Source organism: Uloborus diversus, unplaced genomic scaffold, assembly GCF_026930045.1.
Source record: "Uloborus diversus isolate 005 unplaced genomic scaffold, Udiv.v.3.1 scaffold_14, whole genome shotgun sequence".
NCBI lineage: Eukaryota > Metazoa > Arthropoda > Arachnida > Araneae > Uloboridae > Uloborus > Uloborus diversus.
Window position 1 is genome coordinate 664,929 of NW_026558098.1, and position 13,865 is coordinate 678,793.

The window sequence follows — 13,865 nt, forward strand, 5'->3', positions numbered from 1 at the left end:
GTGTAAATAAATTTCCTGTATTTTTAATCAAGAACAGTGTCGTCCTTTCAAGAAAGTTGGAAGTCTCGCCGGATCCGTTACAATATTTAAAGTAAATGTACACTCAGTTCGTATATAGCCTCCTACTTTTAAAAGATTAGATTCGAATCTTATTTTAGGACATTTTTGTTTGAAGTGCCAATCACTGGTGACCTGCCCATTACTGGGGGTGTTACCCTACTTGAAGTTTAAAGAACATGTACCGGGTAGGATTCAAAAGTTACGAGCCTTCGTTTAAAAAGACAGATTTATTGAGCTGAACGGTGCAACTGACTAATACTTTTCAAAATAAGCACCTCCTGCATCAATGCACTTCTGTCGGCGGCTTCTCCAGGACTCAATGGCATCCCTGAAATCCTGTTTCGGGATTTATGCCGGGATTGCTTTGACGTTTGCTGGGATATTCTCGATAAATTCAAAACGATTTTTTTTTTTTTTTTGAGCAATCACGATTGCTTATTGTTCTCACTTGACTGTTTTGGCGTGCTATCATTTTATTTTCCCGCCAGCACCCTCCGCAGCATCACCGTCCACTGGGTCCTCACGATGCTGCTCCTACAGCGAAAGCCGTCTCCAGGTTGCATCCATGTCCTACACAGACGCGCATACATACACAACTACACACACTCGCACACATACACACACACGCACACATACACACACGCACACATACACACAAGCACACATACACACAAGCACACATACACACACGCACACATACACACATGCGCACATACATACACGCGCATACATATACAACTACAGCGCACAGACACAAACACAATGCCTACACACATACACATACCCCCTACACACATCCCCCCCCCCCACACTCAAACACTCACGCTTACATACACATACTCGTGATTGCGAAAAACATAATTTGAATTCAAGATGTCAAAATTCAAATTATTTTTTTTCTGCGCTGATTTTAATCGTGGAGACAGGAAGAAGTCAGGAGGTGACGAGTCCGGACTGTAGGGAGATTGGAGCTCCACAGAAACGTTGATTTAGACCTTCTTCAATCAGAACTCTCGGCACAAGTTTCGCGCAGACTTTCCGCTTGTGCAACAATGCGTTGCACCGTTGTCTCCGATAAGTCCAGTGCTTCTGCTCCTTAATAGAGACTCAAACGCCGGTCCGTGTTCAAACATTCACTCAGTCGCTGCACATTCATGTCAGTACGGGCGTCCGTAAGGGGGTTCGTCAGCCACCTCTTACCGGCCCTCACAAAAGGCCTTTTGCCACTTTTTGATTTGCGAATAAGACAGACACTCAGTCAAAAACGCCTAATGAAGCATTGTGAAGTTTCAGAAGGAAACTAGAAGCAAAATTTGATCGCATAGTGCTGCTGTGACGAACTTTCCATACCGCCGTGTCACGCACCACCGTATAGGGGCTACTGTAAAAGCAGATGCTGCCGCTCCAGAAGCTGGGAGGCAACTGGACCGTGTTGCACTGTGAATCCAACACTCCCCACCGCCGTCGATGTCAAGCGGAGCGTGCTGCAGAGTGCGCATGCGTCAGTATAACGTGCTGATTTGCTTTTGAATCCTTGTCATTGAACACTTACAAATATATTTTCCCTCTAGCTACTGTTTGACCGCGGATTGTATGTAATTTGGCAATCTGCCAAGTAAAGACGATTCCATCTGAATGAATCTAGCAGGGGGGAAGGGAAAATAGCGATGATATTTTTTGATGAACGCTTTTTATAATGTAACTAGTTCCTTATTCATTTATTGCATTTTCCAAAATAAAATAAGGGAAAACAAAAATAGCTACCGTGGAAGCAACAAAAAGTTAAAGAAAATATTTTGATTTCATTCAGGAACGTAAAAGCGAAATGGTAAGCTCAAATCTTTCGCGTGAATAAATAAATCAATCAATTTTTGCCGTGAGAATATAGTTCGAATATACTTTAGATTTAAAAAATGTTGCTGTGAGCAAATTTTCATTTTTACAAAACTAAGGCTAAATAATAGAGAGGCAAAAGTGCACATCTGTAACAAACCAACTAACACCCCTATAAACTAATAGATACGTCCATTTCCGCCTATAAACCGGATATCAGCCTTTCCATGTAATCGATGGTCAAAAAGTATGTACACTCCCCTGTTGGTGTTTAGCGGTTAAAATCAGAAAGTGATTCCTTACTCTTTCTTCGGCGGTTTTATACCCTCCCCACTAGCTCTTCTACGGTCCCTCAGAAGAGTTTAACACCTTACTTAAACACCTTAACATACTTAACACCTTAACATACTTAACACCACTGTCATACTTAAACACCTTAGTTTTGTTACTCTTTTAAAGGAAGTAGTCAATACGAGCGCATAAAAAATTATAATCTTCTCAATTCCAGAGGTTACCGTGGATATCCATCTATTATTAGGTTCGGGATACATTTTCCATGTCGGGTTCAAAATGTCGCCGGGCTTGAAAGACGTTTGGCAATATATCGCCAAAAATAAGCCCCCAAAAAGATGCCAACTTGGCGATATCTTTCGAAATTACTCGACAATCCTATAAGCATTATTTTAAATGGTGCACAGCAAGCAAAGGTTACACGCAGGTAAAGTTTCAGAAACCACGGCAATTTAGATCAAAAATGAAGGAAATGAGCGCGAAATTTAACAAAATCACAAGCACATATAATAAAAAATAACTCCGAGGAATGTTTCGGGAACCCCTCTCCCTATCGTGATCGAAAGTCGTCTGAAATTGCGTTGTTTTGGAGCTTCAGCTTCGAAAAATTACCGGAGGATAGTCACTGAACCCATTCCTTCCCCTGATAACACAGCCTGAGGTGTGTACAACCGCGTATATAAGACTTAAATTTTTCAAAATGCCCAGCGGAACTCTCCTAAAATTACCAAAGATCGTCTGAAATTGCCTTTTTGGGAACTTCAAGACTTAAAAGTTTTCAAAAAAGAGATTCGAAAACAATTCCTTCCCTTAACGTTGTCAAAGATGGCCTACCTACACTTGTGTTTTAGAACTTCATTTTTTAGAAAATTGCCCGTGCAGTGCTCCTTTTATGTGTCCTTGATTGTACGTTTCTCTAATTGTGCTTACAACACATGTTATAGTGCATGTTATAGTGCACATGTTATAGTGCTTAAAAAATATGAAATGAAATTATTTATTTAAAATATGTCTTAAATGAAATTTTCCTTTCTCGAACCTACTCCCGGAGGCAAATATGCATCCTTTACTTTGCTAGAAACCATGTAAACATTTGCGGACTGCTGATTGGCTACCACGTATAAACTTCACCCATCTCCTTTATCGCTCGTTTCGCATGCTCTAATTTTTGTTTTATTCCTTGTTTGAAACAAGCTTCTAGACACTATTTGAAAATATGGGGGGGGGGGATACATAAAATCATTCCAATGTTAATTCAAAACTTTTTTGTGGAACGGAATTCATTCACTTGCGTTGGGTGGGCTGCCAATCAGGAGTTCCGGAACTATTGCGTGGTCCCTAGCCGAGTAAAGGCTGCTTACATGCGTCCTGAAGTGTTTGAGGTGATTCGTTGCAGGCCTGATCGCGGCCATCACCTGGCCCGCCGCCTTGATCGCCGCGGCCGGCGTCATCGACAACCCCTGGAGCGTGTGCGTCAGACGATCGGCGGAGGTGGGGAGACACCTGGCGGACGTCCTCATCCAAAGGCAACAGGTAAGTCAACAAATAAGGAAAACTTTGTTTTTACTTCCTTTTACAAAAAAGAAAGTATTGTATTCGCGAAACAAATTTCACTCAAAAATCGACCTTATTTCCATTTTGCTCACCCCCGAATGAATGTTGAGTATTTTTTTCGACCCGACCACACGTGGATAAGTGCCTAAGAACGTACAGACACGCGAAATGTCCATTTTGACGATTCCCGAGTTAATTACAACGCGTTTTCTCGTGACGTCTCTGTGTGCGTATTTATGTGCGTATGTTATGTTGCATAATTCAAGAACGGTATGTCCTAGAAAGTTGAGAGTTGGTATGCAGACTCCTAGTGGGTCCTCGTTGTGCACCTTCCCTTTTGGTTGCATTCGGATGTTCCTAAGGGGGTCTCATGCCCAATTTTGGGGGAAAAACATTGTTAATTTCGATGTAAACTCAAGTGGTGTTATAATTTGTCGGACACTTGGCGATATATCCCAGTCTCTTACTCGCCAAGTTTTGTCGCCAACTTGGCGACAAATGTGGCGGATTTTTTTTTTTTTTTTTTTAATTTTTAAATTTGGTTTCAATTTTGTTGGTGATAGATAGGGAGTAAACTGTTGAACCACATTAAAATTGCCAATAATAAGGAAAGGACATTAAATTGGAGTAAAAGGAAGTTATGTGATGCACACATCAGCTCGTTTTGTTTGGATTGAGCAACTGCATCGCATAAACCTAGTAATGAAATGAATGATGATTATTCATCATACGGTGAGTATTGGATAGTAGCGTAGCTTTCCATCTTTAATTTAGTTTCACGCATCTTAACCTGTCTATGTATCCATACAGATAGCGATGGTGTGGATCATGGATGATCCCCTAAAAAAAGGAACGCCGAGCGGTTCGACATTTGGAGCACCGTACTGATGCTTCAAGCAGTTAAACCCAACTAAAATATTTTTTGATTCAATTTTTCTGGGCCTATTTCCCTTAAGCTCTGGTTTCCTAGAAGCGAAATCAGCGAGCTTTGACGTCGCTACTCTTCGTGATGCTGAAATCCAAGTCAAGTGATTCCGGCGTGGCCACTCACGACGTCAATTTAGCTTGGGCTCGCATGCGCAGAAGAACCAAGTTTTCCTCTCGGCGATTCGCTCCTGGGAACCAATGCTTTACTGGTTGATCAGTTTCATCGTGTGTGACCGGCATGAGGAAAAGAGAAAAGTGCACACAGTCACGAACAGTTCGTGCGACAAGTTGTGCAACCTCTCTGTACTTGTTGAAAATTTTAACTTTTTTTTCCCCTTGAGCAATCGCACATTGCTTATTTGGCCGGGGTCGACGTTGCTCTGGTTTTTCAGATGACCATGACGACGAGAATAAGTCTCGTTCGTTGTTTTTATATTTGTTGAGAGGACGCATGTTCGTCGCCGGGGTTACACATCGTTTGCTTTCATTCGAGGCCGTTTTTTCAGGAAAAAAATCGACATAGCTGAACTTGAAAGCCAAATTTCCACGGCACCATCCCCTACAAGCACATTCAGACATGACGGGAGAATCGGTGGATGCACATGACTGTTGCTCAACAAGAAATAGCGTGTTGAACTGGCAGGGTTGCCAACTCTTAAAAATGTTTCCCCCTAAACTCAACTCATAAAACCCCTAAATGAGGTCAGAAAGTCACGTGGTCCTTTAACGGTGACGTCACACATGGGATTAAAAGATCACGTGATCATTGCTATTTTTCGTTGCTGAGTGGAATGAAATCGTTTTTATGTCCTTTCTGATCAAAACCAGCGGTTACAAAGGCTCAAAAAGTATGTGTCAGTAAAAAAATGCATGTAACAATCGAAAATAGCATTTTCATAGGTAAAAGAAGAACATTTTTACCTAATAAACTCTAAAATTTAAACCCCTAAATTAACCCCTAAAAATTTTATCCCCCTAAAAAAATCCCATTCTAAAATTTTCCAACTAAATTTAGGAAGAAAACCCCTAAGTTGGCAACCCTGTGAACTGGATGCCAGGTTTCCTCTTCTATTGTCCGTCTTAAGCCCCCGCCGAAATGTCTTGGCCTGTCTGTTGCTATAACAACGAGACGCGTCTCCTTTTCCCAAGGGAAGCTTAATGTTGGAAAAACCCGTGCGACTGCACAAGGCTAGAGGAAGAGTGGCGAAATGACGTCAAAAAAACCCTCCCGCTAACCCTCTCATAAAATGAACGAAGTCCGTTTCTATGGCAGTAGACGGGCTCAAACTTAACGGCGGGAGCTTTTCTCGTGAAAGAAAGACAGTTCAAGGAGAAATCTGGCCTTCATGACGTGCAGTCAGAGTTTGGGGGGGGGGGGGGGGGAACAGCCTTTGTATTTTAAAAATTCCATTTTACTTGAAATACACGGCCAGCTCAGTCATTTCCAGCCGAGGACTGCAGTTTCATTAGCACTCATCAGCCCGGCATAGGCTGAGCTGGAGATGGAAAGCCTCTTAAGGAAGCCAAGAGTGCCAAACAAACTGGTAGCTAATGCAGAATTAGCACAGACCAGACGAGTGACCGAAGCAATGGTTCGGTTCAACTCGAAGATTGAACGCGAGGCAAGGTATATTCAGTAAATTACCGCCCTAATTAGCGAGGGCTAAAGCAGAAATACGTGAAATAGACCGCCAGCCGGGCTGATGAGTGCTAATAAGCTTGAAACTGCAGTCCTCGGCTGGAAATGACTGAGCTGGCGGTGTATTTCACGTATTTCTGCTTTAGCCCTGGCTAATTGGGCGGTAATTTACTGAATATTCCATTTTACTGTTTGGTTGTTGTCCTAAACCCGGGTTCGTGTGTGTTTCAGGGCAAGCGACCGGTGACGCTGATCGGGTTCAGCCTGGGCGCCAGGGTCGTCTACTACTGCCTGCAGGAGATGGCCAAGCGGAAAGGTGAGTTTGTAGCAAAAAACCTTGCCTATCCCTTGCAAGAGACCGGTTTCCCCATGATTATTTCAACGCCTCCTAAATACTGTAACGGATCCGGCGAGACTTCCAACTTTCTTGAAAGGACGACACAGTTCTTGATAAAAACACAGGAGCTTTATTTACACTATGTACAGAAGAAATCGTTAACAACTGCTAAATGAATCATCAGCAATTAAACAAATATCACACCACACCGTAAACTCAACGGTTGCACACGTATTTACTTCCAAATACGAAAACAACACAGCGAAATGCCTCGCAATAAACAGAGATAGTACACTCTCAGTACAAATTCTCAATCGAAACTGAAACTCTTTATCATGCATAACGCTTTTTATACACACCGAAAGAGAACTCTCAAATATTCCACAAGATTCCAAACGCTTCTCGAAAATAGTAGACCGTTATCAAATTTTATCAATGAACAAAAAAAAAAGAAATAGGGAATCGTATACTTCAGCCGAATGTATAGGGGTTGTATATTCATGACGGGAAACTATTTACAGGTTACGTTACTGCAATAATTACTATTTACAGAATTTGTAACAATACTAAATGCCTATCATCTTTGCTTCTAAAAGTGATCCCCCGCCGGTACGCAAACAACGCTACCTGACGGCAACACATGGATGGCGTTGCTATGACGATGGATCCGAACAATACAATTTAAATCGTTAATGGGGTAGTTTAGTCAAAATTGCTACTTTTAGTCACTGAAATTGATAGAATGAGTAAAAAAAAATAGCATGGACCCGGAACATACTTTCATTTTCCCCAACAGTTATTTTTTAATACTTTTTTTTAAAATGTCCGATTTTGAAAACAAGGCGTGGTCTTGATGACGTCACAAATGATGCATTTTGGCGGTTAATGGGGTGTTTCCTTTAGTCAAAAGTGCTACTTTAGTCACTGAAATGAATAGAATGAGTAAAAAAAAATAGCATGGACCCGGAACATACTTTCATTTTTCCCAACAGTTATTTTTTAAAATGCCCGATTTTGAAAAGAAGGCGTAGTCTTTATGACGTCACAAATGATTGATTGGGGATTGCGTGTTTCAGGTTCGGCAGGCATCGTGGAGGACGCCGTGCTGCTGGGGGCCCCCGTGTCCGCCGCCCCCCGCCACTGGAGGGAGCTTTCCCGCGTCGTCAGCGGACGCATCGTCAACGGATACTGCCGGTGAGTACCGTGGAAACAGTTTTTTGACGAAAGAATGATTTGCCCTCATGCCCCTATTGACCATGGGAAGTGTACCCGCTATTGTTTTTCGTTTCTTTGCACTTTTGCTCAAGCTCGCTCGTTCGGTTTCCTCTGAAAATAAAGCGCAAACCTTTCAGCATTTTCACTACAACTGAAAGTATTAAATCCAAAACGCGTTTCTTAAAATATCTCAACACTCATTTCTGCGGTGACTGCTCTTTTTCTTTCCACGACAGTACAAGGTCTTAAAATCTGCCGAAATGTTAGGCCATGCGCCAAATGTTTAGACTTGGTGAGGAATGGGAGGTTCCGCCCGATTTCACCGCCACGATCATCCACCTGCATAGCGTGTCAAAGGGACACTCCATGACTAGATGTTACTCTTTATAGTCGAATTCAACAATTGAAACGGGACCGAGTATTCTTTTCGCTGAATCGAATATTTCGTTTTAATGGTATTAAAAATGAGGCTCAAGCAGTAGGCTGCAATCTTAATCAGCGCGGTCATTCCAAGCTCGTCAGCTTGCGAGATCGAGATTCTCGCTCACGTGATTGGTTGTGATGTAGAAATGTCGCAAAGTAGCATTCTAATCTACTCGAACCTAGCCGCAAGATAAGTTCGAGTAGATTAGAATGCTACTTTGCGACATTTCTACGTCACACCCGATCACGTGAGCGAGAATCTCGATCTCGCAAGCTGACGAGCTTGGAATGACCGCCCAGTATTAAATGATGGCGTCGAAAAATGAAAGCTGTGGAAGATTATTTCCTCTTGTCAAACAGAAATGCATCTACATCGCTGAAATGTGACATCCGTCCTTCCTTCTGCTTTATCTCTTTTAAAGTGATGGTCTCCTTTCTGCCTACGTCATGCTTGATTGACGGAAACCTACTCGCTACGGCCGCACTGTACTTGTGTGTCTTTATAACGGGAAAATCGCGTGGTACAGTCGAGTCTCGACTTACGCGAGGGATGCGTTCCAAGACCTTTCGCGTAAGTCGAAATTTCGCTTTGTGGAAAAGGGTATGTAATACGGATTCTTTATTAACGTACCTAATTATTTTAACCATTTTTAAACACCACTCAAACTGTTTCACACCATTTCTCAACTATATATTACACTACTTGCCAACTCTACTGTTTTTTTACGGGAGACTCCCGTTTTTTGCTTCCATCTCCCGATTTCCCGTTTTTTTACGATTTTATCCCCTTTTTGCAGTCTTTTCAGTCAATCGTCAAAAATTTCACTTTCTTCTCAATAGATGGCGCCCTTTTCTAGTCTACCAATGTCAGGGAATAAGAATTTTTCCAATTCTTTTAGTAAAAATTAATTTTTTAGACGCTTTCCACATTGCATGTTCAACGAAGCACGTGCTTTGCCGAAAATGGCAGCGGATTTCAATCCTTTTGCATCCTGAAATTATTTCAATTATTTTTAACGTTTGAAGTTATTTTAACATGTGCTACCCTATACCTACTTATTTTATATTGTATTTTCATTATATATTGATTTCCTTTTTTCTGTCGGGTTTTAGTAATTACATTTTGTAGCTACTTTTCTGGTAGAGACTGGAGAATGTACGAAACTTTAAGCAAATTCACTCCTTATTATTTAGTTTTTTCCATTGCAGTATATTTTTCTTGCTGCTACCAATTTGCTTAGATCTGCAACTAATCCCCATTTCACTTTAAATTTAGTATTCACGTTACTTAAAAGCATAATTTAATAATTCTGTAGCGAGGATATGTCGATGGTGAATCACCTATATACCTCTAGTAAAATCTCCTGTTTTTTTTTTCCTTCGAAGGTTGGCAAGTATGTATTACCGTTCCTTACATAATGTGAGCTGAATTTTCTCATTATTCAACATAAAATACTGTTACGATGCACAGGAGGTGAGAGAGACATAAAATAAAACAGTACGGTACGTACAATGTATAGAAATAATAAAGCGCTTCACTATAACAGTTGCACAGTAGATGCGATAAATAAATTCGAATTATGAAAAATGTTGTGGTTATTTGTAAATACAAATCAAGCGATATAACTGAACTAGTGCGGTGTGGGAACTTGTATAGTCAGTGATGCTAATAAAAGGATGAAAGTACATTCATGGATTTAATATTTGAGCCGCTCAGAAGCCAATGCGGTTAAGTCCAAAACTCAAAAATTGAGAAAATGAATGTTTTTTGATACATTAGTTTTTAAAATTCTTGGTTTATTAATTTAATTAGAAAAGTGTATAAAGTCTTTTTTTCAAGGTATAAACTCTGCAAAAAAACAAGATATGTACAGGATGTGTTAATAAAAACGTAAGTATTTATTGAAATAATGACAGCATCTTAAAAATTTTAGGACTTATACCTTTTGGCAGCTGAAAACGACAAGAAATTTAGGTAAAATTAATAAAATAACATTTATTGTCATATGTTTTATGTTTACGAGTATTCATCATAACAAACATCATCTTCCGAGGTATTCAAATGTAAATCTTGATCTCCAGTTGTCCTTAATGTCTTGTAAAAGTCGTGTTTAATTGGAGGTATATACTTTAATAAACATATGACGTCTTTTTTTGTTTCTTTTGAAAATGTTCTGCCGTTAGGATATAATATAGGTTGAGTTATATTTTTAAAATTTACTGGCCTACCTATTTTTGTATTTTATTTATTTATTTATTTTTTAATATCAATTACATGAAAGGTATCATCCTCGTCAAAATTCTGTTTGAACTTAAATATTTTTTGCAAACACCAACATGTTGGGAGTTAAGTCTAATAAAATATTCAAAAAACTGAGATCTTGGTCCTTTGGTGTTATTCTTGGAGGGTTCAAAAAAGGGCTGTCTAACCTAGAAAAAAGTAACCAACGAGTAAATCCTTTAATAACTAAGAAGATTATTATTTATTTCATCAAAATTTCCAAAAATCAGAAAATATCAAAAAATGGACTTGACCGCATTGGCTTCTGAGCGGCTCATTTAGTAATCAACAACGACGCCTATACTTAACACCAGGACCCTTTCCAAATATTTTCGTGATACGAGCGAGGAATTTGCGTTTGCTCTTAAATTCGTTTCCCGTGAAAAACTGGCGTTATAGCCATTTCGCGTAACTTGAATCGCGTTGTAGCGGGAGTCGACTGTACCTTCCATTTCTCGCCTGGTCTTCAAATTCCACGCTTTTTTTTAATGTTGATTATACCTTATGTCTTAGGCATAAGGTACTGACCTTATATCTCGAAATCCGCTTGAGCAAATCATCTTCCGTGGGGAAAATGTTTCTTTCAAGACCTACCTATTTATTTTTTTCTATTACACTATTCGTGTCGTTCCCAGGTTAGGATCTGTGGGTTAAGATCTGTGCTTGCTCCTCTCATTTCAAGTTGGGCAAAGAGACAGGAAACCACGATCATTGGCAACTTAAATCAGGGAAACTTGGTGAACTTAATCAGGGAAATGTTTTTCACAATTCCTGTCGCCATCCTGTGAAAGTAGATCTAAGGGAGGGGAAAGTGTGGACGTTCCGTAACGCTATAAACCGAAATGACTTGTGGGTGGTTTTTCTCTGTCGGATACGAGCGCCCACTGAAGGGTTAAAAACTGTGAGTCGATCCCGTCCGGGGTGGACTTGGCGGCCGGACAATCGGCTCGCGGGCCGATGCGCCCTCAAGCTTGAACACCTTTTTTATTTAAAAAAAGGTAATTTTTTAATTTATTTTTATTTATTGAGCAATCACGATTGCTTATTGCTTTCATTTGACTGTTTTTGACGTTCCTATCATTTTTCCCACCGCCACCCTCCGCAGCATCACCGTCGACCGGGTCCTCACGATGCTGCACTTCTAGCGAAAACCGTCTCCAGGTTTCGTCAATATCCTACACTTACACGCATACATACACGCACCTACACACACATACATATATACACCTACACACACATACATACACCTACACACATACACAAACACATACACACACAAACACACTCACATACACACAACTACCCACACACTCATGCCTGCACACAGACACAAACACACATGCCTACACACACACACACACATACCCCCCACACGCAAACACACACGCTTACATATACACACACACTCGTGATTGCGAAAAACATGATTTGAATTTAAGATGACAAAATTCAAATTCATTTTTTTTTATTTTGTTTTATTTTGTTTTTTGTCCTCACAAACCAGTGCGACTTTCCTTCCCCCCCCCCTTTTTTTTTTTTGAACTCGTAAATTTGTGCACCATCGTTTTTTTCCCCCTTTCTTTTTTTTATTTTATTTATTTATTTTTTTACTGCACCTTTTTTTCTTACTTTTCGCACTTTTTTTGCGCCCTTCGGAGGCCAAGGTTGACGCCCTCTTGCGGGACCCAGTCCGCCCCTGGATTCCGCAGCTGCAATCATCCTTTTGAACACACTATGGAGGCCGGATTCGTTAAAGCAGAATCTAAGTAATCTTCCTCAAGTAACATCAATGATAATATTCGGATATTTCCGAGAGGATGAGAGGTTTAATGTTCCAGCAACGCGAGGAGTTAAATGCGAGGAGAAAGCCTTTTACGTTTCGTCTTCGAAGCCGAATGCGTGACCTTCGCTTCTCCCCTATCGGAAGATCTCATGACGTCACTTCTTATGCCATTTGACGTCACAAGCGCTTGAACTTTAAAAATTAATTTAAAAAAAACTACTCATCGTATCGCAAAAATTTTTTCACCTATGATGTTCATACATGTTACTCTATCATATAAAAATAAAATTGAAAAATCGAAAACTTCCCTATTCGTGTTGCAGGGGCGACTGGCTCCTCAACTTCCTGTACCGGACGTCTTCGGCCACCCTGAAGATCGCCGGATTGCAGCCGATTGAGTGGACGGACCGCCGGATGTGCAACGTCGATCTCAGCAGCGTGGTCAGTACTCAACTCAACAGTACTCAACACCTTTCAGTTGCTAAGGGGACCGGAAAGCAATGTCGTTCTTTTCAAACAAAAAAAATAAAATTTCAATAGGGAAGTTGCAACCTATTAAATGTTCCTATTTTGACTATTGGATATTGTTAATTGACCCTCAAAACTTAAAAATTCACCGTCGCCGAATTTTAAAACACCGTGGTTGATTTTTAATGAATTTTTAAAAATCCACGCGCAAGAGTGCGCTCTTCTGAAACGTCACGAGCTGACGTCACAGGGCACTCATGGGCAGCCTTCCGCCGAAGATCCCTTGTTTTCGCTACGGACATTTTGAGCGCGCTGATATTTTTATGTTTTAGAAATTCAATAATCCTTTTGAACACGCTATGGAGGCCATATTCGTTAAAGCACAATCTAATAATCTTCCTCAAGTAACATCAATGATGGTATTCGAATATTTCCGAGAGGATGAGAGGTTTAATGTTCCAGAAACGCGAGGAGGTAAGCCTTACGTTTCGTCTTCGAAGCCAACTGCACGTCCTTCGGCTTCTCCCGCGGCGGAAGGGCGCATGACGTCACTTCCTGTGCCATTTGACGTCACAAGCGCTTGAACTTTAAAAATTAAATTTAAAAAAAAACTACTTATCGTATCGCAAAAGTTTTTTCGCCTATGTTGTTCATACATGTTGCTCTATCATATAAAAATAAAATTGAAAAATCGAAAACTTCCCTATTGCCCTCGTTAATCAACCCTCGTTATCAACAGCCTTTTGCTATCCAGTACGCCAATTTCTAATCCCGCAGAGATAAAAGTCGATTGGTTTTTGTAGCAAAACTTCTGGAAATGGGATCTGAAACGCAAGGCAGGTGAGTCTCATAGAAAGTGCTTTTGTAGTGATAGGGAAAAAGGGAAATGGAATGGTGCAATTGCCGGTTGAAAAGGGCGTCATCCCGAAACAAGATGATGCGAGATCTCACTGGGTGGGCGGCTTTATACTCACCCGACATTGCACCTTCCGATTTCTCTTTATTCCGATCTGTCTGTGACAAAAAAGCTTAAACATTTGTACGGTATTCGCAA

The 13,865-nt window shown here is 40.7% G+C and overlaps 1 protein-coding gene across 1 annotated transcript in view; it reads left to right on the forward strand.

Annotated features, from left to right (window-relative positions):
• The window catches only part of LOC129232818 (transmembrane and coiled-coil domain-containing protein 4-like), a 63,363-nt gene that overhangs the window by 40,105 nt on the left and 9,393 nt on the right, over window positions 1-13,865 (forward strand). The window contains exons 10-13 of the mRNA XM_054866917.1: window positions 3,581-3,717; window positions 6,536-6,620; window positions 7,718-7,835; window positions 12,667-12,784. Coding sequence (XP_054722892.1) covers window positions 3,581-3,717; window positions 6,536-6,620; window positions 7,718-7,835; window positions 12,667-12,784 — 458 coding nt within the window. The remainder of the gene's footprint in view (window positions 1-3,580; window positions 3,718-6,535; window positions 6,621-7,717; window positions 7,836-12,666; window positions 12,785-13,865) is intronic.